General features: G+C 39.9%; 1 protein-coding gene across 1 annotated transcript in view; it reads right to left on the reverse strand.

Moving 5' to 3' along the window:
- Positions 1-3,787: 3,787 nt before the first annotated feature.
- Positions 3,788-23,492, reverse strand: part of LOC104278637 (histone deacetylase 5-like) — a 107,585-nt gene continuing 87,880 nt past the window's right edge. Inside the window, exons 8-10 of the mRNA XM_009875664.1 lie at positions 19,000-19,084; positions 14,461-14,614; positions 3,788-5,220 (exon numbers count right to left, since the gene is read on the reverse strand). Of these exons, the coding sequence (XP_009873966.1) occupies positions 5,181-5,220; positions 14,461-14,614; positions 19,000-19,084 (279 nt within the window). The 3' untranslated portion in view covers positions 3,788-5,180. The remainder of the gene's footprint in view (positions 5,221-14,460; positions 14,615-18,999; positions 19,085-23,492) is intronic.

Consider the following 23,492-nt stretch of genomic DNA (forward strand, 5'->3'; position numbering starts at 1 on the left):
GCATTTAATTGCTGCTAGAAGTGACAAAGATAAGCTATTCTCATTCCCATACCAAGGGCAGGGGCATCTGTCAAAAAAGACAGATTTTCTTTTGTGGTTTTCAATGTGCTACAAGGGTGAATTTAATTACAGGTAAAAAAAACCCCACAAAACAAAGCAAGTGACATGACAAAGTAAAAGTGTAAATTATAATTAAGAACCCAAACTCCTCCAAATCCAGGATGAAAAGCAGGTAGTAGAAACTTGATTTAAGAGAAATTATTTCCCACCAGGTTCCCTCCCATGTACATATTCAGTTTTACTTCCATATGGAGTCTGTAAAAAAGAAAAAAAAAAGTATAATGGTTCACAAAGCTCTATTGTGACCTTTTAAAATAAAACAACCATGCACTGCTACACTTCTGGAAAGGCCACTATTGGGAAAAAAATAGAATTACGAAACTCTCCCCTATCAGTCATGTTATGAAGTGTCTGCTGGGGGCTGACATCTTCTTGGGCAAACACAGAGCAGACACATCAGGGCAGCACACCTGGCTGCTCCTGCTGGTTAGGACAAAAAGAATCGTACAGCGAGGTTCATGTCCGCATGGGTGTGGGCATGCTTGTGGGACAGAGGAAGCATTTCCCAAAGAATAAGTGCTCACTGCCCCTTGCCCCTATAAGCTAATAGAAGTTAGTTGTCTCACAGCCATCAGTGCCTTTGGAAAAGTTCCCTCTAATTCTTCGTCCCAGACACATTGCCCTGAAAGTGTCCTGCGCTCTGTCTACACAAATTAGTCAGTCTCTACATTCTTGTTCTCTACAGGACCTCTGGTGTTGGCTGCAGCAAAACCTTTCTAATATTTCATCCCTGGTTATGGCTTTCAGCTTTTTAGGGAGGCTGCACTTAGATAAGACACCAACTCAAAACCACATACTCTGAGAGAAGGATTCATTTTACCACTTACATTCAGCTGGCACCATGCTGCTGACTTTTTTTTCAGAGTAAAGGAATAGCCATCTTTGTTTGCATAATAGCTGTTTATATTTTCTTTTTCCTTTATGATGTTTATTTAAGATAGCTTAATGGTTTTATTTTCCTCAGATACACTTGCCTGGAATTAGTTACTTCATTTCCATTGAAAGTAAGATTAGGAAGGTACATAATTAAAAAAGGGACTAATTCTGTCATCTTTACCCTGGCAAAATTCCCATGGACTTTGATTACTTGCTAGGAATTTTGCCTGAAAAAGGATCGTATAATCAAGAACTACATTGCTGCAGATTATATTAAGGCCAAACGAACACGTACAGAACTCCTGCACACAGAGTCCAAAAATGAAGTGCAAGACACTCTAAGGTTTTAACACTTCTGAGATTTAATGTTCATCATTGCTCCCACTCCAGTCCAGGTGAAAATATTGGGCTGAATAAAAGTTATTCTTTTCTTGATATCCTGAGCTGTATCTCTTTTTAGTTTTCAGTTTCTACTATGAATTTAAGGACCTAAAAATAGCAAGAAAAATATGTAATAACCTAAGAATACAGGAGAAGCCCCACTGAGCTTAATATTTAGTCCCTAACACAAGGGAAGAATATGAACCAGAGCAAAAATGCTAGTGGTACTTGCTGCTGAGGTGTCTCTCATTCTGGAATTTGGTGGCTTAGGACACCTTGATCCGGAGGCTGACTGTGAATTCCTGTATGCTTCCCCTTCGAGGCAAAGATTTGCCACCAAGGGCAATGGCAGCCCAGGGCAGAGGTGCCGTGGGATGTCCCCCTGCCTGCCTGCAGCACCCGTTCCACCAGCACCAGGCAGAGGGTCACCCTGCCACCTCCTCACCCTCACCTTCTCCAGGGAATCACACACAGAAGACACCATTTACATCATCTCATTTATGTATTTTGGGTCATTTTTTAGAATGAATCTAAGCTCAAATGTAGATATTTTGGCAGCCAGCTTGAAATGTCTAGAATTTAATTTTCAGAGGTGTCCTTCTCCCTAGCATAAGCTGGGGTCCATGGGAGACACGAGGCTGTGACATCTCTTCAAAGAAAACAGCCCCTAAGCTTCTGAATTTGAACATTATATTCAGAGAAACATGCAATTGGTGCATCTCCCTGAAATTCCTGGAATTTGTTGTCGAATCCAGCTAAAACTGGGCATTTCTAGGAGCTTCTATGTGAAAATTTCCCTGGAAGCATGTCTAAAAATTGTTGGGAGATATTTTAACTGTAATCCATGGGGAGCTATTGATGGTAATAAAAAATACTGTGAGAAGAAAACAGCAGCAAGTGAAACTGCCCTCTCAGAAAGGCCAGGTCTGCTTTGAAGGAAGTGTTGATATTCACCATAAGCCTCCATCATTTCCCAGAGGGCTGTACGGTGCCTTGTAATGACATAATCAAAAAGTAATGGTGTTCTGGACCTAAAGGGGGGGGAAAAAAAAAAAAAAAAGGAGGGCCTGATCCATCTCCCATTGAAATCAAAGAGGATTTTGCTATCTACTTCAGTGAGAACAGAGTTCTGGACACAATCTGTGTGCATTTTATTCACACATTTGCTTATCCAAATGATCCTGACTTTAACCAATAACATGTCTAGATGTCTGTCTGGGAGTACGTCTGTACCAATGCCTAAGTGTGAGTTTATAATGTGGAGGGCCTGATCCATCTCCCATTGAAATCAAAGAGGATTTTGCTATCTACTTCAGTGAGAACAGAGTTCTGGACACAATCTGTGTGCATTTTATTCACACATTTGCTTATCCAAATGATCCTGACTTTAACCAATAACATGTCTAGATGTCTGTCTGGGAGTACGTCTGTACCAATGCCTAAGTGTGAGTTTATAATGTGGTTTAATTCCAATTATTCTGGCATTTCAAAAGCATTTCTAGCTACAAAGGACAGCTTTAGCTGATTTCCACCCCAGAATATAGACTTTAATTGGTAAGTTTGTAACTCACATTTCAGGCCGCAATTCACAATCAATTTCATGCAGATTTTGCATTTGTGGAGTTAATTTTAAAGTGATCTTGCCATGCACTCAATTAAAAATTTGCAGCCGTTATTTCGAAACGCGAAAAGCCCTACAAATTACCCCAACTCATCAGCTGTGGTCTTTGGTTTACTTGAAGGGAAATTTCTTTGATGACCACAAGAAAATTGCAGTGAACGGCAAGCAAGATTGCCATCACAAGCCTGCCGAACAGGCAGGATGAACTCCTGATTGCTTTAGTCATGTGAACAACCCCTTCAGAACAGCCCGAAGTCAGGCAAGGTGGCTTACACCAGGAGTTAATTTAGGCTGCTGAGACTCCTTGTGTTACTAAAATGAGCGTGATTTGGGCTTGTAAATGGGGGGTAGAATTTTATTTCACTTTCTGAGGGCCACGCATCTATTTTAGAGTAAGCCTTTCAGAATAAAAGTTCGCTTCACGTTATAGGAAACGACATTGCTTTTTTTTTAGATTTCTCATTTCAAAGCATGCCTCAGATTTCTAACTTGTAGCAGAGCTTTTGTCTAAGTAATAAAAGTCTTTAAAATTAAAATGCTAATCATAAACAAACCCAAATGCATGAAAGATATAGTTTGACTGCATAACAAAAGAGAATTATATAATTCTATTTGAGTGAAATCTTTCATCTTTGATTTACAGGTTTGAGTCTGCCTATAACTGAAACCATATTGCTCCATATCTTTCATATCATGGCCTTCCCCCGAATCTTGTTTTAATTAAGGTTCCTTTCAGATTTCAGAATAAAAAGCATGACAGTCTTCACTTATGGCTTTAATATATCTTTCGAGTTTGGAAAATATATAAAAATGAACATCACTTGCTTTTAAAAGCCGAGCGAGCTATCAAATACTGCAAGTTGAGTACTTCAAGGTATCTCCCAGGGTTCATTAGGTGAGAAAGTTGTAAACAAAATAAAAGTTGCTGTAGCAGAGTTTTGTTCATTTGAAGTAGTCTTACATACATGCCCTATCTCTTTCTCTGACGGTAAGGCAACACGTGTAACAGTTTAAGCGTTCATTATCAGCTAAAGGCACAACTCTATGTTACGTTCTCAAACATGGAATTAAACAGCTAAAGTCACATTGCAGGGAGATCTTGCTGCACTTTGGGGATCTAAAATAAAGCCTAAACCCTTTGAAGCCTCTTAAGCAACATCAGTTCTCTTGGTGCAGGACTACATAAAAGAATCAGTTCGTATTTACATGACGACCTGTAAAAAACACCCCTAACACAAACCTCCACAGAAACACCTGAGCTTCAAATGAGCTGCACGCAGTTGCTGAAGATCGCTGCTCTTAGAGTCAGGACGCAGAAACGTTTCAGAACAAACTAAAAACACATTTGAAAAACCATCCATTTTTTGTCGGAGACTACTTGATCTCTGCTGCACATGTGGCGAGAGAGCTACTGTCAACTACGGAGGGTAAAGCACTTTTTTTTTTTAAAGGCAGATCGCTCATTTTAGAGAACCATGAATGTGTTTTTATGATAGAAAAGATTACATGAAATGGGAAGGGATGGCCAGGAAAAGGGAAAAGAAAATAAAACACCACCAAGCACAGTACTTCAGGGGACTTATAGTACAATAGAAGTACTTTCCCTTTAGCTAAAATCCCTCATCATAATGTACACACCTTTCACCTATTCAGCTAAGAACTCATTACAGGGGGTTAAAAAATGGCACATAAAACAAAGATAGGGGTTTTTTTTCATTACACAGAGCAAAGAAAACAAATTCTATTAACAATTTAACACGGTAAGAAAAAAAATTACCCAGTAAAAAGTGTCAGAAAGTGATTCATGGAGTTTACCGAGTATTTTACTGGCTGTCGCAATTCTCATATCTAAAATCTATCACGTAGAATTTTGCAATACTCGATTTCACAATTTACGTTGGTGAGTGGGTCTAACAGCATATAAAAAGCATGCTTTAGGCTCTTTCTCCCAAGCCCGTTTTACTGTAACTCTAGAATTGTAGCGGTTACATTTAAGGAATCTGTAGGGCCCTTTCAAGTCCATCCAAAGAACAAGTGAAGCTGCTATTCAGAGTTTTGTGCCCAGTGTTTATGCTCCATCTGATCCGTGCCACCCAAGCAGCAGACAAGACATGTCTGAGGGTGCTTTGGGGGGATACACAATGATGTCACCCACAGGAAATATCAGGGAGGACTTGGCACTTCACAAGGCTGGCTCTTCTTCCATGGGCTCGCCAGCAGCTCTGTAAAAATAAACAGGCAATCAGAATACGGCGCAAGAGTACACAATGACATTGTAGATTTTCATGCATAATCAAAGCTGATTTTTCAGCTCTCTCTGATGTTTATTTGTGTTATTCAGTTATCCATAAATAGAGTTTCTTTCCTAGGAAGTATAAACAAATGTCAAGTGGAAAAACATTTTAGATCCAAGCAATCACTGAAAATGTTCCTGTTTATATTAAAATATGTCAGAATATTTTATAACTTTTTGTCCAGAAACGTACATGCTTTGTGTCAACAGAGTCAAATAATTTTGTGAAAAAAATAGCTGTGATACTTTTATTTTACAGGCTTTTGCAACTAAAATAAAATGCGCTTTTTTTTTGCTTTTTCTCTTCCCTTCAAGTAGGTCCATACTGTTAAAGTAAAATACCTCACTAGTAACCAAGTATTTTTCAGTGTTTTGTCTGAGGTTCTTCTTCAGTCCTCTGATTTTTGACTCTGTGCTTTCATAAATGCATTACCTGGCTTTTATTTGAAAGCCTCTGGGAAATATTCAGCCTAGGCAAGATGAGCTCTTTAAAACAATCCATAAGAAAGCAACGGGAACATGTGCTGAGCTGGTGTAAAGTGTGATAATTCCTTGTATCTGACAAGGTACTGCACCTGAGGATTTTGCCGATGATTATAAAATGGCAAGTTTCTGAGGTCGCAGTGAGACCTCATTATTGAGGGGCATAAGAATTTGGACACAAAGCATTTTTCACGTCAGTCTGACAGAACACCGTATGAAAAATGGGCTTAAGACTTCCTTAAAAATAGTCGCTCCAAGTAATTTTGAAATGAAGGAAAAGTAAAAAGTTAATTCAAATTAATAAATAAGAGAGACATTTACCCGTTAAACCTTGTAAGCCAGTATAATAACTGGCTTCAGTAAAACATCCCTCAGAAATTACAAACTCATGAAATCCCATGGAAAAGAAAAAGTAATTAATGGAGGCTTGCATGGGCTTTTGTAGTTTATTCAGCAAGAAAGCCAGAGAATTTTAAATGAATCTGGAGCTTATTAAATTCTTTCCCAATGAAAAATTCAGCAGTGTCTCTTTAAATGGTTTTATACAGGTTATTCCTTTATGATTTGGAATGATCACAACTAGTATGTTGAAAAATATGTCACATGAAGGACAGATGAAAAAGAAGATGTTTTGCAGACCAATCACTTTGCAAGGGGTTATATTGACCCTAAAAGATTATTAATATGCAAACCTTGAATCTTTTGTTCCTCACCACATGGTGGAGAATGTTCCTTTAGTACAATAACCACTGCAGCTCCCTTGTTCCTAAGAGGTAAGATGAAGCCCTCTTGCATTCCTTTATTTTCCCCCTTTCTTGCACTGTTCTGCCTTGTGGCAGAGACCCCACAGTGGCAGCCCAGGTGGGATGGAGCCCAGCCTGCTGCTGAAGTCCTCAGGTGTGAGAAGGGACCACATACCATGTGGAGAATTCCTACTACCGGTGTCTGTTGTACTGACCACACGCTTCCACTTTCTCCAGACGCTTTTGGAAGACCTGCCATGTCCTCTCGCATAATGCAAAAGTGGAATAAACCCTTGTTGAATATCCAGGACCTTTATAGGTCTATCTGGAAAGAAGGTGATCTGGAAGCTGATGCCAATTCAGATTTTAGGTTCTGCTGTGAGCAAGTGAATGAGAAGAAAATGCTGTCAATGGATTTCAATTGGAAATTGGCAGAGCAGGAAGGAGCGGAGCTCTGGAAAACCTCTGGGAATGAAAGTGGAGGGTTTGGGTTATTTATAAAGATCTAGGGAAGCAGTACATGCAACAGTCTGTTCACATGCATTTGGCTTCTACGACTGACATTCTCATGACCATACACAAGTGAGAGAGGATCTTTTTCAGGCTTTTAGTCCTGAGCTTTTTCTGCTGATGAGGATGCATCTGAGAGCCAGAACTGACCTTGAGTGCTATATTCTGTTATATTATGATATATTCTAACAGTATGCCAATATTTTGTATCAGCCAGAGCCTAGGTGCCAATAGAAATTTTTATATGCAAATGTCAGATGCAAGGTCCTGGAAAAGCATAGGAGGTTAGGGTGCCCTGGGGAATCTCAGTGTGGGTACTCTCACAGCCTTCTCCAGCCACCTTTGGAGGACTTATGCATAAGCTTTAACTTCATTTTGTTAGTGTCAGAGAAGTCACCGGATCTACCCAATGGCTTATCATTAAAAACATACATTTTCATGGGATAACAGCTTAGGCTAGAGTTTTGTGTGAGAGCCAGTAAAGTTTTAGGGCCCTTAGTACACAGAGAAAAACACTGTAGTCCCATAACACTGAGTGGTGAACCAAAGTATACCTGTTCTGCCAGAATCAAAAGTTCTTATATTGACGGGGGGGGCAGAATCTGACAGGGCAAATTTATGTTACCTCAGTTATGTCACTGTTAGTTAGATCAGTTCAGTTCAGTCTTCCTGTAGCTGACAAGAAGTTGGCGTAAAAACATAAAACAGGCAAAAGAAAAAAACCCCATCTCTTACTGTGTGCTCGGACTGGTTCCTTGGAGGGGCAGCTGTGAGCTTGGACAGATACCACTCGGCCAGAAAGACACTGATTGGGACTGTAATGACTGTAGAAACACAACTGTGATTTTTTTCATTAAGGCTTCACTGTGGCTCATTTAAACTGCAAGTTCCTAGGAGCAGAGCCCTCTTTCATTCTCTCACTTTGTGTTGGTGTGCAGAAAAGAGGGCTCACCTACAGCTCTCCGTAAGTGCAATTCACGCTATGGCAGAATGAAGCAGCCTCTTTGCAGTTAACGCTGAACAAAATGATTCTGTTTAAACCTTGAAACAAAAGAAATAGATGGGGCAAAAATCCTACCATATGGATAAAATCTGGCAAAACGTGTGACGTCTTAAGTATCGTTCTGTGGCAGTTGAGAGTAAATGGCAACCATATTATTTATGAGAATATTGTTTCAAATAGTCCGTATCTACACTTTAAAAATAAGTTAATATTTTAAAATATAGATAAATCCTGTACATCATCCAAAAAAGTAAATGTTTCTCTTACCGTATTTTTTAAATTAAGAATTACAGAGATTCCTCACAGTTACATCATCACATACATAAAAATAAAAATTCAAGGTATGTTTCCAAGTCACAGAAACTGCTGAACAAAAGATAGATTTTCTGGCATGGTATGGCTGTTTTATGCCATAATCTGTTCTTAATTTAACTCAGCTGTCTCAGGGAAGATCATTGTAATTGAAAAGTGATCCTCTGGTAGCAGAGAGCTGGGGAAAAAGAGGTACATTTCTATAACATGGAGATGATTCAGAAAGTATCTAAAGAAACCATGTAAGAGATCCTGAGTAAGTGTATATCCCAGTAAAAATGGGCTTTGTATGGATCAAAGAAAAAGGAACTAGAAGTAACAACCATCAGAGTTCAAGAGCAGAGCGAGGTAACTACACACATACTCTCTAAAGAGGAAGCAAAGTCCAAATAAGGCAAATTAAATAAACTATAAGGTTTGGTAAGTTAAATGTAAACCCTGAATGAGGCAGGCCAAAGGAGAGTCTGAAGAGCAACATGTTAAGGACATGAAAACTAATAACGGAAAGTCTTTCAAAGTACATCAGAAGAAATGATCAAAGCACAAAAAGAGCATCAAGGAAGGTAGACCGCAAAAGCCAAATGAACTATTTATATCTGCATTCACTAGAGAAGTGTCAGGGAGATTTTATTATTTGCAGATGAACTATCTTAAACTGAATCGGCACTAGAACACACTGGTACATCAAACCTTGCCAAACCGCTAAGAGCGGATGATATTTGTCCACTGAGTTCTAGGGGAAGGCAATTATGGTGTTGCTAAAGAAATAATTGTTGAGCATATTCTACGGCTTAACTCAGCATGCACGCAAAGAGGTAGAGAAGGTAAGAAATGCAGTTCCCCCTTTAGAAACTGAAGGAGATACAACAAGCCTGTATGGGGAAACTGAAAGCAGCTACAATCAGTGAGAGAATTATTAGGCACTTAGGTAATAGTAACTTGAGGAAGAGTTATGTCTTAACACTTACAGAGAAAGGAAGCATTACAAATTTATTAGAAGTTTCTGAAGGAAATGAAGGAAGAGGGATCAAGTGTTATCCCTGCGCAAAGAAAGTCTTCCAACAATTTTATCCAAATGTTTTGAGGAACATAGGTTATGAGAGAAGGTCCTCTCAGAGATTAATAATCCATCAAAATTAGGAAACAATAACAATATTGGTGAATTTTCACTGTGGAGAGATTCTCCAGAGCATCTCAAAAAGACATGGTGGACTACTAGTTGATCTAGGTGATAATATTTGTTGATGATGCCAAATTACTCAAACTAGTCAGTTCTAAAGCCCATAGCACCATTTGTGAGTGGAAAAGGTCTATAAAAACAAACACACAATACAAAAAACAGAGGGACGACAGCTTTAACTTTTCATACACAGTGATGGCTACAACTCAGAGCTTGGAGTTAATGGTAGACAAGAAGAGTGCAACAGAAACAAGAAAAAAATCCACATCATGAACCTACTCTGTAAATCCAATGTGCCCAACACCTGGAGTCCTGCATGCAGTTCTTATTCCAACTACAAAAGGCACAGAGAGGGGCAAGAATCATCAGAGGTAAGAAATTATTTTAATACTGGGAGGAATGCAGAATTTTGAGACAGTTGAAGCTATTAAAACCAGAAATGGGACAGAGACTATTAGTAAGAAAAGAACTGCTTTAATTTCTCACAATGCAAGAATTAGGGGTTCCCCACTCAATTTATTTTTTTTAATTAGAATCATAGAATCATACAATGTTAGGGGTTGGAATGAACCTCTAGAATTCATTGACTAATAAGTTTAGAGCAAAGAAAAAGAAGTGCAATGGCTGATGAGGCTGTGGGATTCACTACCTGTATGTCAAAGGTGTAAGCTGGTTCCAAAAAAGCTTTGAAAAGTTTACACCTGGATAGGTATCCTGGATGGGTCAGATACAGCTGTTGAGATCTACCAACACACCAGGGCAAGGCTGGCTCTCAAATTCCTCTGCTCCTGGTTTTCTTCCATACACACCCACCGCTGAGGGGATGAGAGGAAGGAGGGAAAGATAAGGCTGCTGCCTGACCTGGGGAAGCTGATCTTCAGCTCCTGAGCCTGGCTGTGACTGCAGATCCTGGGGCATATGGCCAGGTAGGCACAGGTTTCTCAGCACAGCTGAGGTGGATACCCAAATAGTGAAATGCTAAGTGAAGCTTTGTAAGTTGATGCATAAACACAGCAAGTGACCCTAGGTAGTGGCTAGCTGTACCCCATGATCCAACCAGTTGATTTAGGATATAATATAGTGTATTCAATACAATGAAATGTGACTAGAACAGCAACTGGTAGCTTTGTAACACTAAGAGTAACAAGAGAATTTTTTTTCTTTTTAAAAGTTAATTTAAATTACTAAGAGTAATTTAAAAATTACATTTTGTTTTCATTTCCATTGATTAAAAACTACACTCAGATGAGTGAGGGCCATAAAATCAATTTCTGATAACTGCCATTCTCATGATTTACTGTAAATGCAAGAGATCTCCCTCCATACTATTTTATTTTTTCCATTTTAAGAAGAAATATACAGAAGCTCCAAAGTATCAGAGACAGCACTGTACTGAATATTTTCATAGCACAGTTTCTGAAATGGACGTCTGGGCAAAGTAAAAGTCTAATCAGCTAGATCTGTATCTCACATAGGGAATAAACAGTTAACAACACACAAAAGCTGTGCTAGTTAGAAATGTCTTATAAGGCATGACTGTTCCTTTAATTGCATCTGTATTTAAATCTGTGTTAGCATCATGCATGTTTTCTTTCCTATCCACAAACTCTTTTTTTCTATATCTGTTCTCTTCTGAAGTCTATAATCAAGTTTCAATCGGATTTTAAAATGCAGAGTTGTGCTTTGGTAAAATAAAACACCAAAAGCGTAGCAGCTTTTCACGGTTTTCTTAATTTAGGCTGCCAGGGAAAATCAAATAAAAAGATAATCGGCACTGTCACTTGAAGAAAAGAAAGAAAAAGAGAAAAAATAAAGAGAAATACTTGAGATGGGCCTTAGCCAGGAGCATTTTATCCTTTCTTCATCAGTGGTAAATGAGTCAGATATGAGTTGGCCAGGAAAAGAGCTGCTTTACCCAAAATCTGTGTTTAAAGTGAGTCATCTCACTCCAAACACCAATATATCCTCCAACATAACTGGCAAATGTTTCCCGCAAGGAGACTCTTGCTGTCGCTCTCTTCATCTGGAGGCCTGGCCACCTAAAGCTGAAGTCAACAGGATCTCTACCCTCAGTTCAGTGAAACACTGTTAGAGATGCAGGCTAGAATTATCATCCTGGCTGACCATGGCAGGAATTAAGAGAAACTGAATTGGCTCCTGGCCCTGTCAGCCACGACGCTTTTTGTTCTGATCCCGCCCTACCTGTCACCACCAACTTTTCCAAACAAATGCTCAATGCAAAGGCTTGCAACAGGTCTTGAGAAGGTGTTCCCCATCTACAGTAAGAGGAGTGGCCCATCTGCATTGGCCTTTTCAAGAAGACTTGGGAGCCCAGATGAGTCCTCACGTCCCTGCAGCCCTGTTGTTAGTCATAGGAAGGGGGATGGAGAAGGAGCGTTGCATACTCGCTTCTCAGTTACAACAAAGATAAATAAGAAAAAGCAAAGTTGGACTCATAACTAAATTACTGCAGTTGGTGTTGGCATGTGCCTGTGAAATGAACGGCATGTTTCGGTGAAATTATACCAGCGTGAAACCAGAGGGTGCAATGCCAGACCAGTCCCTGGATTTATGATCCTGCGCTGGACTTCCACTCATGCTCAAAATACAGCCAGGTCCTCTCAGGTCTCTCTGCAGCTCAGAGAACCCTTAAAATCAGACCTGTGGGGTGACCATTTCGGATTCCATGTTCCTCTTTACACTCAGTAGGAAGAAATCAAAGAGAAGGATGTCCTTAAGACTCAGAAAACCTAACTATCAATTTTGTCCTAGTGGGACAGCACTTGTGTTGTCCTGCCACTCTCTGATGGCCATCTGGCATCCTGTGACTTCTTTGTGGGTTACGAATGTGGAAAGAGGCTTAGGAACACATATGTGCATAGGGTTTTTGTTTGTTTTGTGTTTTTTTTTCTGCTGAAAAATCTCTGCAGCACCACAGAAGATATTTCAAATGAAGCCATTTTTCCATAGAACAATTTATCACGACGGATTCATCCTTATAAGAGTCCAGAACTGATGAAGTGCAATGAATCTGGCAGCCATATGACTTCCACTTGTGTACATTTCAGCACATCCTTTTTTTTTTTTTTTCCATTTCTCTCAGCTTTGCCCTGAAGTTCTGTTTTCAGAATGGGTGGAAACTGTCACAGGTTATCATTGAGTAGGTAATAAATACAATAATTAGGTGCAGTGTTAGTCAAAGGGTTATTTTGTTCAAATCATGTAGGGTCAGCAGTTGCTCTCAATGGTGGTAGTTTTAAGTAAGTGGAGGCACATAAAAAATACAATTCTTGGTTATTCTAAGCAATGTAAAAACACATAAAATTAACTACAACCTTTTTCAGACAATTTAAAGCTTTGCTTTGTTTGACTGCATTTGTTCCAACACTTTAACTAAAATTCTTCATATTTCAGAACTATGCACACACAAGCAGACACCTTTCTGAACCCGGCTAGCAGAAGGGTCTCGTAACTGCCACAAATTTATGCAGCAAACCTTACATTATTTCTTAGCTGAGCACTGATTAGCACTCTCACAAATCTAAAATATGTCTCTCGCTTGTCAGAGATTCTTCCCCAAGCTTTTGCGGGTTTGTTTGCAATAATACTAGCACAACAATATCTGCAACATCTTAAAATGTAATTGCAGTCAAGAAGGTAATTATGTAAATGCCGTGAACACTAGCTAGCTCTGCTCCCTGTGTGTCCCTCTGAGCCACATCTGTTAACTCAGCGACAGACGAACGCTCCCACTGTTGTTAGAGACCTTCACTCCCAAATGCACCCATAGCTTTTAGCGCTGCTCTGTCCCTCTGGGTGCCCATCAGTTCAGTTCTGACTGAAGAGCCAATGCGGGAGGCAAGACCAGAATCACACGAGTAGCTGTCACGACGTAGGAGCCGTGTATCCTTCTGGCTCCCCTCCCACCACCGCTTTGCCTGCCCACAGCTCCCTCCTTTCTCTCCTGTTGTTACCCAGTTCTGCTCCGCAGCCTGCAGGGAACCGAGGAGTCTCCTTATAAGGCTTTTTTCTCCTTTCCTCCTCCCTTCCCTCTTTTCTTTGTGTGATGGAAACTGAGTGGTTCCACTGCATTTTGGGTCTTTCTCTACTGGTGAAGGCCAGGAAAGTTTGTCCTTAAAACTCTAAGAACTTCTGCAGTGGCTTTTCTGATTGCTAACAACTCTTTGAAGAAAGACTGTTTTGTAGACAACATGGTATTTCAGTGGCTATCAACTTTTTCTTCTCTAGTTGGCAAAAACCACAACAGCAGTTATTCTATTATTTTCTCAGTTTGTGACATTGAAAACAATTTTCATTAGTGTGAAAAGAGGCTGACAAGCTGGAAAAAAAATGTTCTCATTTTTTGCTGGTGTACCTTGATCTCGGTACAAAATGCTGGCCCATAATCCCGGTCAAGATTGCTTTAAGTTTTATACTGACACTGTTCCATTGCTTCCAGGGAAGTAACTTTTAATGCCTGTCTAATAGCATTTAATAATTATTTAAGTCCATCCTTATTAAATTTATCTGACCTTGTATTAAATGCCTTCCTAGAAAATTAAAACTAGATCAGATTTGAATAGCTTCCAGTGAGAAGAGTATGGTTGATTATATTTGATCATTCCTATTTTCCTCATATGGATATGGCATTTTTTATGTAGTATTTATGTATTATTTATGGACATTAGACATGGAAAGAAAACAGGGTTCTTGTACTAATCGTGAACCTTAGCAAAGAATTCCACACACCAAAAAAATACCTGCTAGCATAGAATACCTCTGCTTCCAGGGGCCAAGTGGGAGAACTCAGCTGCAGGGATGAAAAATTCCAGGTATCTCAATTAGCAGATAATTTAGAAACAAACCTTAGTCTAGCTGCCTTCACTTTACTTGACTGGAGAGAAAGCCTTGTTCTACACATTAACTGCATACACTTACCTGCTGCCTTCCTGAGGGATGCACTGCTCAACATCCACCGAAAGAGAGGCCATAGCAGATACTGTTTCTGTCTCCTCCCTCTCTCGTTTCTGAGACTCAGCCAGAGCACAATCCACTGGCACGGAGTATGGCTCCACTGACTTCCAGTACTTGCCTAAGGAAAACACACATAATAATTTATGGGAATTTTAGCTAGCATGGTGGTACAAGCATAGTAATCGCTTAGTTCAATACCGAGTGATTATAATCTAAAATCACTGCGGTGTAAGCAGTACAGCTGAAATTTCAGACTGCAGTGAAGAGGTACATTTCTGAACCTAAGAGTGCCAAGTTGGAAAGTGCTTTCATTCCAAGGGCTGCGTCACACCCTTCCCCAGAAGGGAATAAACTGGAGGAGTAGTAACACGCAGACTAATGAACACATACTGTCGGACAGGCTATTGGCTTTATCTGCGCAAGGTGAAGGGAGTTCAGGGCAGGGTTAATACCTAGAAGCTCTGATATGGCAGGCAGTTGATGCATATAAAGCAAACAGGACTGGAAAAATGAACATTGTTGCACAAAGTGCTCACACAGCACTGTCTTGAAAAGGAAAAAAGTCAGAAATGCCAGCTCGGACTGAAGCGATGTTGCCAGAACAATCAGGTTTGTTAGTCCTGGATGTTCTTTCTCCTCCAACCTCAGGGCGTATACTAGAACAATGATTTATTTAAAACTTTCATATATGAACTGGCTGTTGCTGGAAAGACGCCAGGTATCATAAGGAATAGAGCTTTCTGCTTTGCTGTGTAAGAAAACAGCAGTGGATTAAAAGCGTGAGTATTCTCAGTTTTCTGCCTGCAGCAGAAGAGATGGTAAGAGGCTTCTCAGACAACACAGGGGACAATGACAGGTGACTCACTGACAACATAGGAAATGGTTAGTCAGTGGTAACCAGGTGAACAAGTAAGAATTTACATATGTATTTCTTACAGTCCAGTAATCCATCAAGCACTCACTAATTGCCAGGTGGATGACACCTGGAAATTAGGAGCTTTGGGAAGGCTGAGGGCTCTGGAGGGGAGCTTACTCACTGTTTAGAAAGCTTCCAGCAGCTGCTGCAGAGGTTGGGTCAGGGTACTTATCTGGGAATTAGGCAGAGGGTTTCAACAGCTGTGAACGAGAGGGGATCAAGTAGGGGACTTTTCCAAGGGCTAAAAGGAGGGTTTTGGCAGCTGGGCAGCGGGCTGAGTCGAGGTGCTTATCCGGAGGGTAGCTGGAGGCTTTGACAGCTGGGAGGCCAGGCCAGTGGCACTGCTGCCTGCGCTGCACAAAGGCGGCTGGAAACTCCCTCTCTGGTAACACAGCTCTCAACACAGTTTCAGGCTTTTCGAGAGATGAACTTTTCCCTCCAGTGAGAAAGCAGCTGTCAATAAAGCCTGAAAATGTCTTTATTCAAAAACATCACTGCAAGATAAAAGCCCAAGTCAATCTGCGAGAACAAGCAGTGAGCATGGCCAGCGTGTTTCTTTGAAGTCTAATGGTGTGCACGTTTGAGTAGTTAGCAGAATCTCTACATAACGGGGACCTTCTGGGGATAAAACGTAAAGTGTATTAAGTATCCTACAAAGTTGAGATTAAGTGTTAGGAGGCTGGCTTTGCTCCAAAAGCATGAAAGACACAGCTAAAAAGCTATGTACATAACAGTAGGCTCAATGATTGGAGCCTGGCGAATTTTATAAAAACAAGACAAAAATATTATTATTGTGCTCAGAGACCATATTCTCTATTCATTAAAAAATACACTAAAAACAAACTAAAAAAAAAGTTATATGAGCATTCCACAATGTTCTCACAGATCATATGTGCAAAAGTCAGTCTTTGCAATATACACCCAATTCAAACCCTTATAATTTATGAGCTAAATGTTTGCAGAGTAGGTGGGGTTTTTGTTGCAGAAACAGATGTGCAAGAAAATCAAATCTGTTGGCATGGGAATAATACCCCCTCTTGCCTATAAAAGAAATGAACCCATGTTCACTGCTGGAGTTTTCAAGGGCTCTTATTCATAAAATAAAATATTAGTACCCAGCTACCACTGTGTTGCTCTCCTGCAGCAACAATAAAACAGCATCAGTGAGGGTTACTGCATCGCGTTTGTTCATTCACACACAGGCTGCCCCCTGAATGCGACTTTCTTGTAACACTAAAACTCAGGGCCAACCCAAGCATAGTAGTGGGCTCTCTGTGCCCATTCAACTGCCCCTCACTCCCAAGCGATCCCCGATTTTCCTTGTTTCCCTGAACTGAGGACTGCTTTATGAGAGGGGCTTCAGTGAGAAGGAGGGAGAGCAGAGTCAGGCGAGGAAGCAGGTGGCAGCACCTACGGGAGGGTTTTGGGGAAGGGGAGTGCATGGCAGGGTGTTTGTGGGAGGAAATTTTAAAGCAGTCCCAGTTAGGAATAGCATCTAGGTAGCAGCAGGCACTTCATGCAAAAAGGGCTTTCTGTTGCTTGTGGAAAAGCAGTGGTAGTTTTTTCTTTCAAATCAAAAAGCTGTACCTTACAGACACAGGTGGTAAGCAGAACAGCTTTGCAAGATTCTTTACAAAAAGAATAACGTTTATACGTCATGCACAAAACACACGGGGCTTGCATGTGTGTGCTGAACCAAAAGATTTGCAGGTAAAGTCTTGCGGAACAGAGAGGCAATCACAGCACGCAGCTGCGAAGGAGCTTTGTTAGAAACCCTAGGTATGCTGAGGATTGACAATTAAATGAGCTCAAAAAAGCATCTGCCTCAAACTGCTCACATCTCTGAAAATGCCATTTCTACTGTGCTATATCGGAATGTGAAATTCTACCGGCCCTGTTACATTCATTGAGAAGAACTTGGTGAAGCTCAGGGGAAAGAATGAAGCATACTGCTGGTTTCATTCATACAAAACTTGAAGAGCAATCACGGCTTGCAAGAACAAACAATGAAACCAAATCAGTCTTCTAGGTATGCTTTGGCTTTCAGCATGAAAATATGCTTAAGTCTCCCTCAAAGATTTGTGGGAGCACTGGTTATTACCAGGAAATACTAAAAGTGAATGTTTCTGTCACTGTTACAGGCATTTGCAATTGCCTTTCACAAATAGATTTGGACATGCTGTACTATAGCATGCTTGAAAAAAAAAATAATTTGGGGGTGGTATTCAAGCTAGTGAACAGGATTGTTTAGAAATAGCATATTACATGGGTGTGGGAACTGCTACTTCCAAATGTATTACATTTCCAAAGGAGCTTTGGATCACTGTCACAAACAAAACATTTATACAAATTCCATTCTAGTTAGAAAAAAGTTGGTTCCTTTCGTTGTCTAAGTAAGTATTGTATCTTCTTTTCTTTTTTTTCAGCAGACATAGAAGAGGGACCTTTTTCTCCCTAAAATATTGCTAATATTCATTATCAAAGTTGAATCACAGAAGTGCAGACTTAATATACGTGCAATTCTGCTCTAACTTGTTGGTTTCTTCCAGATCATTAACAAGGAATCTTAAGGAATACTTACTCATGATCTACTCTAGGACATACCACCGAGCAGAAATTACTTACTGAATTTATCTTATACAGACGATTTACTTAGAGTATTTGCATTATCTGGGTGACTACTGGGTATGAAGAATGAATTATATACCCACAACAAATTTTAATTGTCACTTTACAACTAAAATAATGATCAATGGATCATACGTGGTGTCCCTTTTAAAAATCGCACTTATTTTATATTATTTGTGATGATATATTAGTTGCTCCATCTAACATGAAGCAAAACATTTGTTATTCATTTGTTACTGTTAAGGAGCCAGCAAACAGTAGAAGTCAGGAAGCTCCCACTGCCTCAGTAAAATGGCAGAGGAGAAGATGAGAAAATTTAAGCGAAGTCTGCTCAGTTGGATTAAGGCAACTGATGTCAAAGAGAAAATTTCTCAGTGAGACCACAGCAAATGCTCTACAGCATCTGGATAGTAAAGGGTTGAGGTCAGGCCACACAAGTGAAGTAATCAAGTACCCTCTTCACCAGAAACAGAATAAAATCATGTGTTGGCTAGCATGGTTCCATGGACGAGTGCCCATTTTGAGCTTTTTAACTTTATCTCAAGCTCCTATACATCTTGAACTGAGCAACTGGTAAAGAGCTGCACAAACAGAACATGAAGAAACTATTTGTTAGAGCTCTAATTTACCCGTCTGATCCTGTCCCTCACTAACACACACCTATTTCAGCCAAGCTGCTCTGGAATGGAGAAATTTAAGAATACGCAGGAATCAGAAAGCTCTAAATAATTTAAATGGGTTAATTTGGTTTTTCAGGGCTAAATACAGTAGAAATAAAGTGATATCAAATAAACAAAATTAAAAGCAAATATATATATATGACACAGCATGTTAGTTTATACATGTAACATCTGCCTGCTTTTTTTCTCTAAAACAATAGTTTAATATCTATCATGTTAATTAACAACAAAAAAATGCCCCAAACCCACCAACTCACCAACCCAAACTGGGAAACATACTTTGAATTTCAGTGGTCTTTTTTAAAGAAGCTATTGCATTCATATTGGGGATTTGGTGTACAATATCTTCCGGGAGAGGCTCCAGCTGCAAGAATAGAATAGAATAATATAAATTTTCAATAAGCCACAGGGAAGTAAAACAAACTGAAACAATCTAATCCTCAGGAAAAGCTCAGCCCAAGAACTGGTTAACATTTCGCTGGTATCAGTTCTGAAAGTATAGCCGTGATTTTGTTTTCTGTTTTCCAGCATGTAATTGAATTCCAAGGGGCTTTTCTATTGGCTGCAAGACTAATCTATGGAGTCTCTGAAGCAGGTGCATGTCTGTGTATTATTCATTAAAAAAATGCTAGTTATTTGTGTAATTTTTGTAGGTTCCTCACAAACCGAATTCCACTGCGTCTGTATACGCAGCTGGGCACTCCAAACAAAACCTTGCTGAAGCCACACTGGAACCGAAGTGTGCACTCCATTATTTTTATTTTTTCTGGTGTTATTACATCTAACCATCTTACACATTTTAAGATTTATTGGGGGAAACCATAAAATACAGCTGCTTTTATTAGCTTTGCATTAATTTCAAATAAAGTAGTAGATAAAAAATGGTTATGAAGATCAGCAGTAAGAGTGCTCCGGTTAAGTTTTTTATAGAGTCAGCTGCATTTTAATTAGTCAAGTTTAACCATATTCTTTGAATAGGCCTGCATCACAGTAAATTAGCAGAAGGAAGTGGTCAGTTACTGCACTGTTATTTTTTGCCCTGCAACAGACAGATATACCAGGCAAATTGTGTTTTGCAACTCGTCCACATGTGCTTTTTTGTCCACCTTCCATATATTGTCTCCTAGAAAAAGGGTGGAAGATTATTTGGGCTCAAATGCCTCTTCTCGTACTGTAATAACTATGTTGTTTTTGAACTACGCTTATATTTCAGCCAGTTTTTCCACTTCCCTGCATAGCCTGGTGAGGCTGGGCATGGAGCTGTGCTTCCTGCAGAGCCAGGAGTAGAAACCACGTCAAGGTGGACATGGAAAAGGGGTATCAATACCGATCTCTCCTCTCTAAAGCTAAGGAAGTTCAACTGCCATTGACAGGAGACATCTGTACTGCAGACAAAACTCCTTTCTTAAGCATGCCTGGGTCTGCTTTAAACTAGGTCAAGTGAAGCCCACCCAAGGAGCTTCCTCTGTGAAGTTAATAGTTCAGTAGCCACCATAGATCGTCTTCCTGGTTGCTACCACTGCATTCCTACCCACCAACTAGATAAAACCAGTTTTGATCCAAGTACATAAAGTGGGAAGCAACTGCAGTGTAGATGCTCCCTTAGTGCTATTTTAAGCAAGCTCAGCTACAAATCCCAGAACTTCTGCGATCCTACCATTATGATCAGCAGTGAACGCCTGTCAGCCATAAAGACATTGCAAATATCACCAGTCTTTTGGAGTCCTGGCAACTAAAATGAATAGGGCTGTTCATGTCATTATTTCCTTAGAATACCACATGGGATTGCAGCTGGGAGATTTCCTTGTGGCTAGAAACAATAGCACTATGTTTTGTTTTCAAATAGCATAAATCACTCCATTCTGCCCAGTGAGCAAGTGTGCAGAGAAGTGCTGGTAGGATCTGACTGGGTCCCAACTCTTCTTGGTTACTGAGGAGACCAAACTGCAAAGGAAGGTTGTTGCTATCTAATATTAGCACAGATTAGAATAAAGAGAACAATTAGAATGAAAATAGTGTTTACAGATACATTGGCAATTCTTAAACCACACTTCAGGATCTTCATAGGTTACTATATTTGGTAATTCTTGCAGGTACCTGGGGGAAAACTGCATTTTTACAAAAATACCCACCAACAGATCAGGCTTAACAGATTTTAGAACAATAATCCATATAATAATCTTAATAATCCATAACTCATTATTTTCTGTTTAAATAATCTATTGTTTGTCCAGGAAGAGGACAAAGTAATATGTTCAGGAACACAGAAGGGGAAGCAAACAGTAGCTTAAGTGTTGATAATTTCCTAATTACTAAGGCTTTTTCCAATTTACTCCCCTAGAGGACAAAATGGCTCCAGGCTGTAACACTACGAATAATGGTACAAGGTACAGAACTGTCAGACTGCAAGATATGGGAGCTGTGACTTTTCTTGTCCTCTGAATACCTTGAGATTCCTTCGGCAGACCTCTTGTACATTATTAAGCTGTGGGCAACTAATGCAGAGATAGCTAGAGGAGATTTACTATTAAAAGGTGAATATTCTGTGTCCTTCTTCAGAGCTGGATTTTTATAGAAAAAAAAAATCTTGATTTTTTCCTAATACATCAATGACACCTCTTTATTTATCAATACAGAAATAATTTTTTTTTTAACAAGTAGGCTGCATTTGTACATCTAGACATATCAGATGAATACTTAGAAATGGCAGGTGTGTCTTTACAAATCAGGATAAGATGATGAATCTTTAAGGAAAAGACAAAAAAGGGTCAACTATCTGGCAATTATCCCAATCACTACTCCATCTGGTAGCTCTACTGACAGACCTGTAGGTGATGTATAATAGGCACATCTGATAATTTCCTTAACTCTTCTTTCCACAACACATTAATTTTGTATCCCAAGCTTGGCTTCTGTTCTTGGACCTACTCTTTCTCCTCACCCTTAAGGATAACCAGACAGACCTTGGATCCTCTTCCATACCAGGGAAACCTCTTCAGGCTCAATCAGTAAATTCATTACATCGTATACCCTGCTCAGCCCAAAGCGCAGTACCGTTACAAAACCACTGTAGAAATAAAGCCAGTGGGTTATGGCAGCTATTTCTATACACTTTGAAATGAGACTGTCTGCATTTGAAAGAATGATTTCTGTTGGCAGCTATCCACTGGTTGGATACAACTGTACAGACATTGGGGTGTCCCTGGAAAATATCAACAGCTAGACCTAACAGTGAACAAAAGAAATTTCTCTACACCTGGCATATATGGCACCATCACCTTCCCTCCTACACTTACTGGCATTCAAATCATGAAGCCTATTAAATCTGGAGGCTAACAGAAAGGAAGCTGAAAAGTGCACTGGAAATACACTGTTAGGAAAGAAATCTTTCAGAGAAGAACAGCTCAAGTCTGCAGAAATAACCAAACCACTAGAGAGACAGTTTGGACTAGACACAAAGGGTCACATTTTTAAAACTTTTACATGGTTGAATTGGGCTTTTGTGCCTGAAGTAGCAGATGAAAGTAGAAACTGTCCACTAATCATTTTCAAAGTAGGAAAAACCGAAGTAGCAGATGAAAGTAGAAACTGTGTCCACTAATCATTTTCAAAGTAGGAAAAACAATGTAAATGGGTAAAAATCACTTTGGCTGCCAAAGTCTGCCAAAGACATACCAACAAATGTTTGAAGAAGGAATTAATGATGGAAATTTCATGTGCCCAGAAAGTGATCTGAATTGATCTTTGGGAATGTGGAGAGAATCTGAAACTACAGCAGTCTGCACGGAGTTGGAAAGACTAGTAATATCTGCATTGTCCTTGGCACTGTCATGTTTGAAGCACCAAGATTAGCTTCAGTGAAGACTGTTGAGGAGTGTAGCTAGAGATAACCGACAAGTGAGGCCATTGCAAGCATAAGGTAAGGAGCATAGAGAGTCCTGACAGAAGCAGAGGAACGGGAGAAGGTAGGCAGTCTTTTCAAAGCTGCATAGGCTTCAGGGGAAGCATTACAACATCCCTTTCCTGGATAAACTGTGCAAGAAGTCTATTAGCACTAAGACTGGGCTTTGTTGCTTTTTGGGTTGCCTATGCTTATAAAGAGTTAAGGTCAAAAATCTCGCTGTTCTTATATTAACAATCCTCTCAAAAAGTTCTGCACTTTATATATAAAGCACTTCAGGCAGATATCTTTGTGATTCACTGCCACAATGTGGGACATAAATGAGTCAGTTTTCGGTAGGGATTAGGTTCAAAGGCACAAAGGGTCATTAGCACCCACTAGTCCCTGAAAACCAAAGGGAAGCTTTGGAATTATGTAACTTTGGAATCAGAATATTCTCTGTTTCCTTTGTCAAGCCACTTTCTGAGTAGCGTTGCCCACTTTGGGGTCTTCGATGTCATCATGCTGACCTCTGGCACATACATTTCGTCAGTTTCTTACTTCATCTAATTATTTCTGGAATCTGGGTTTATGCAAGCAGCAGTTGACAGGTGGCTTAGACTCTGTTAATTATTTGCTAATATTAGATTCAGATTAACAATGAAAATGTGAGATTGTGACCAAGTTTACCATGCAATTTAAGATTGATCTCAGGCCATATTCACTTCCATGAATAATTCCATTTTGGAGAAAGCAATGCTTACCTGTTCTGGTAAATAACCCCTTTTAACACAGTCCAGGCCCTCTTGGCAGAGCTCACTGCCTTGCTGGCAAGCAGCCCCAGATTCACACTGAATTCCACAAAGGAGAAAGTGCCAACTTTTCATCATCA

Source organism: Apaloderma vittatum, unplaced genomic scaffold (assembly GCF_000703405.1).
Source record: "Apaloderma vittatum isolate BGI_N311 unplaced genomic scaffold, ASM70340v1 scaffold21028, whole genome shotgun sequence".
In the NCBI taxonomy this organism is placed as follows: Eukaryota; Metazoa; Chordata; class Aves; order Trogoniformes; family Trogonidae; genus Apaloderma; species Apaloderma vittatum.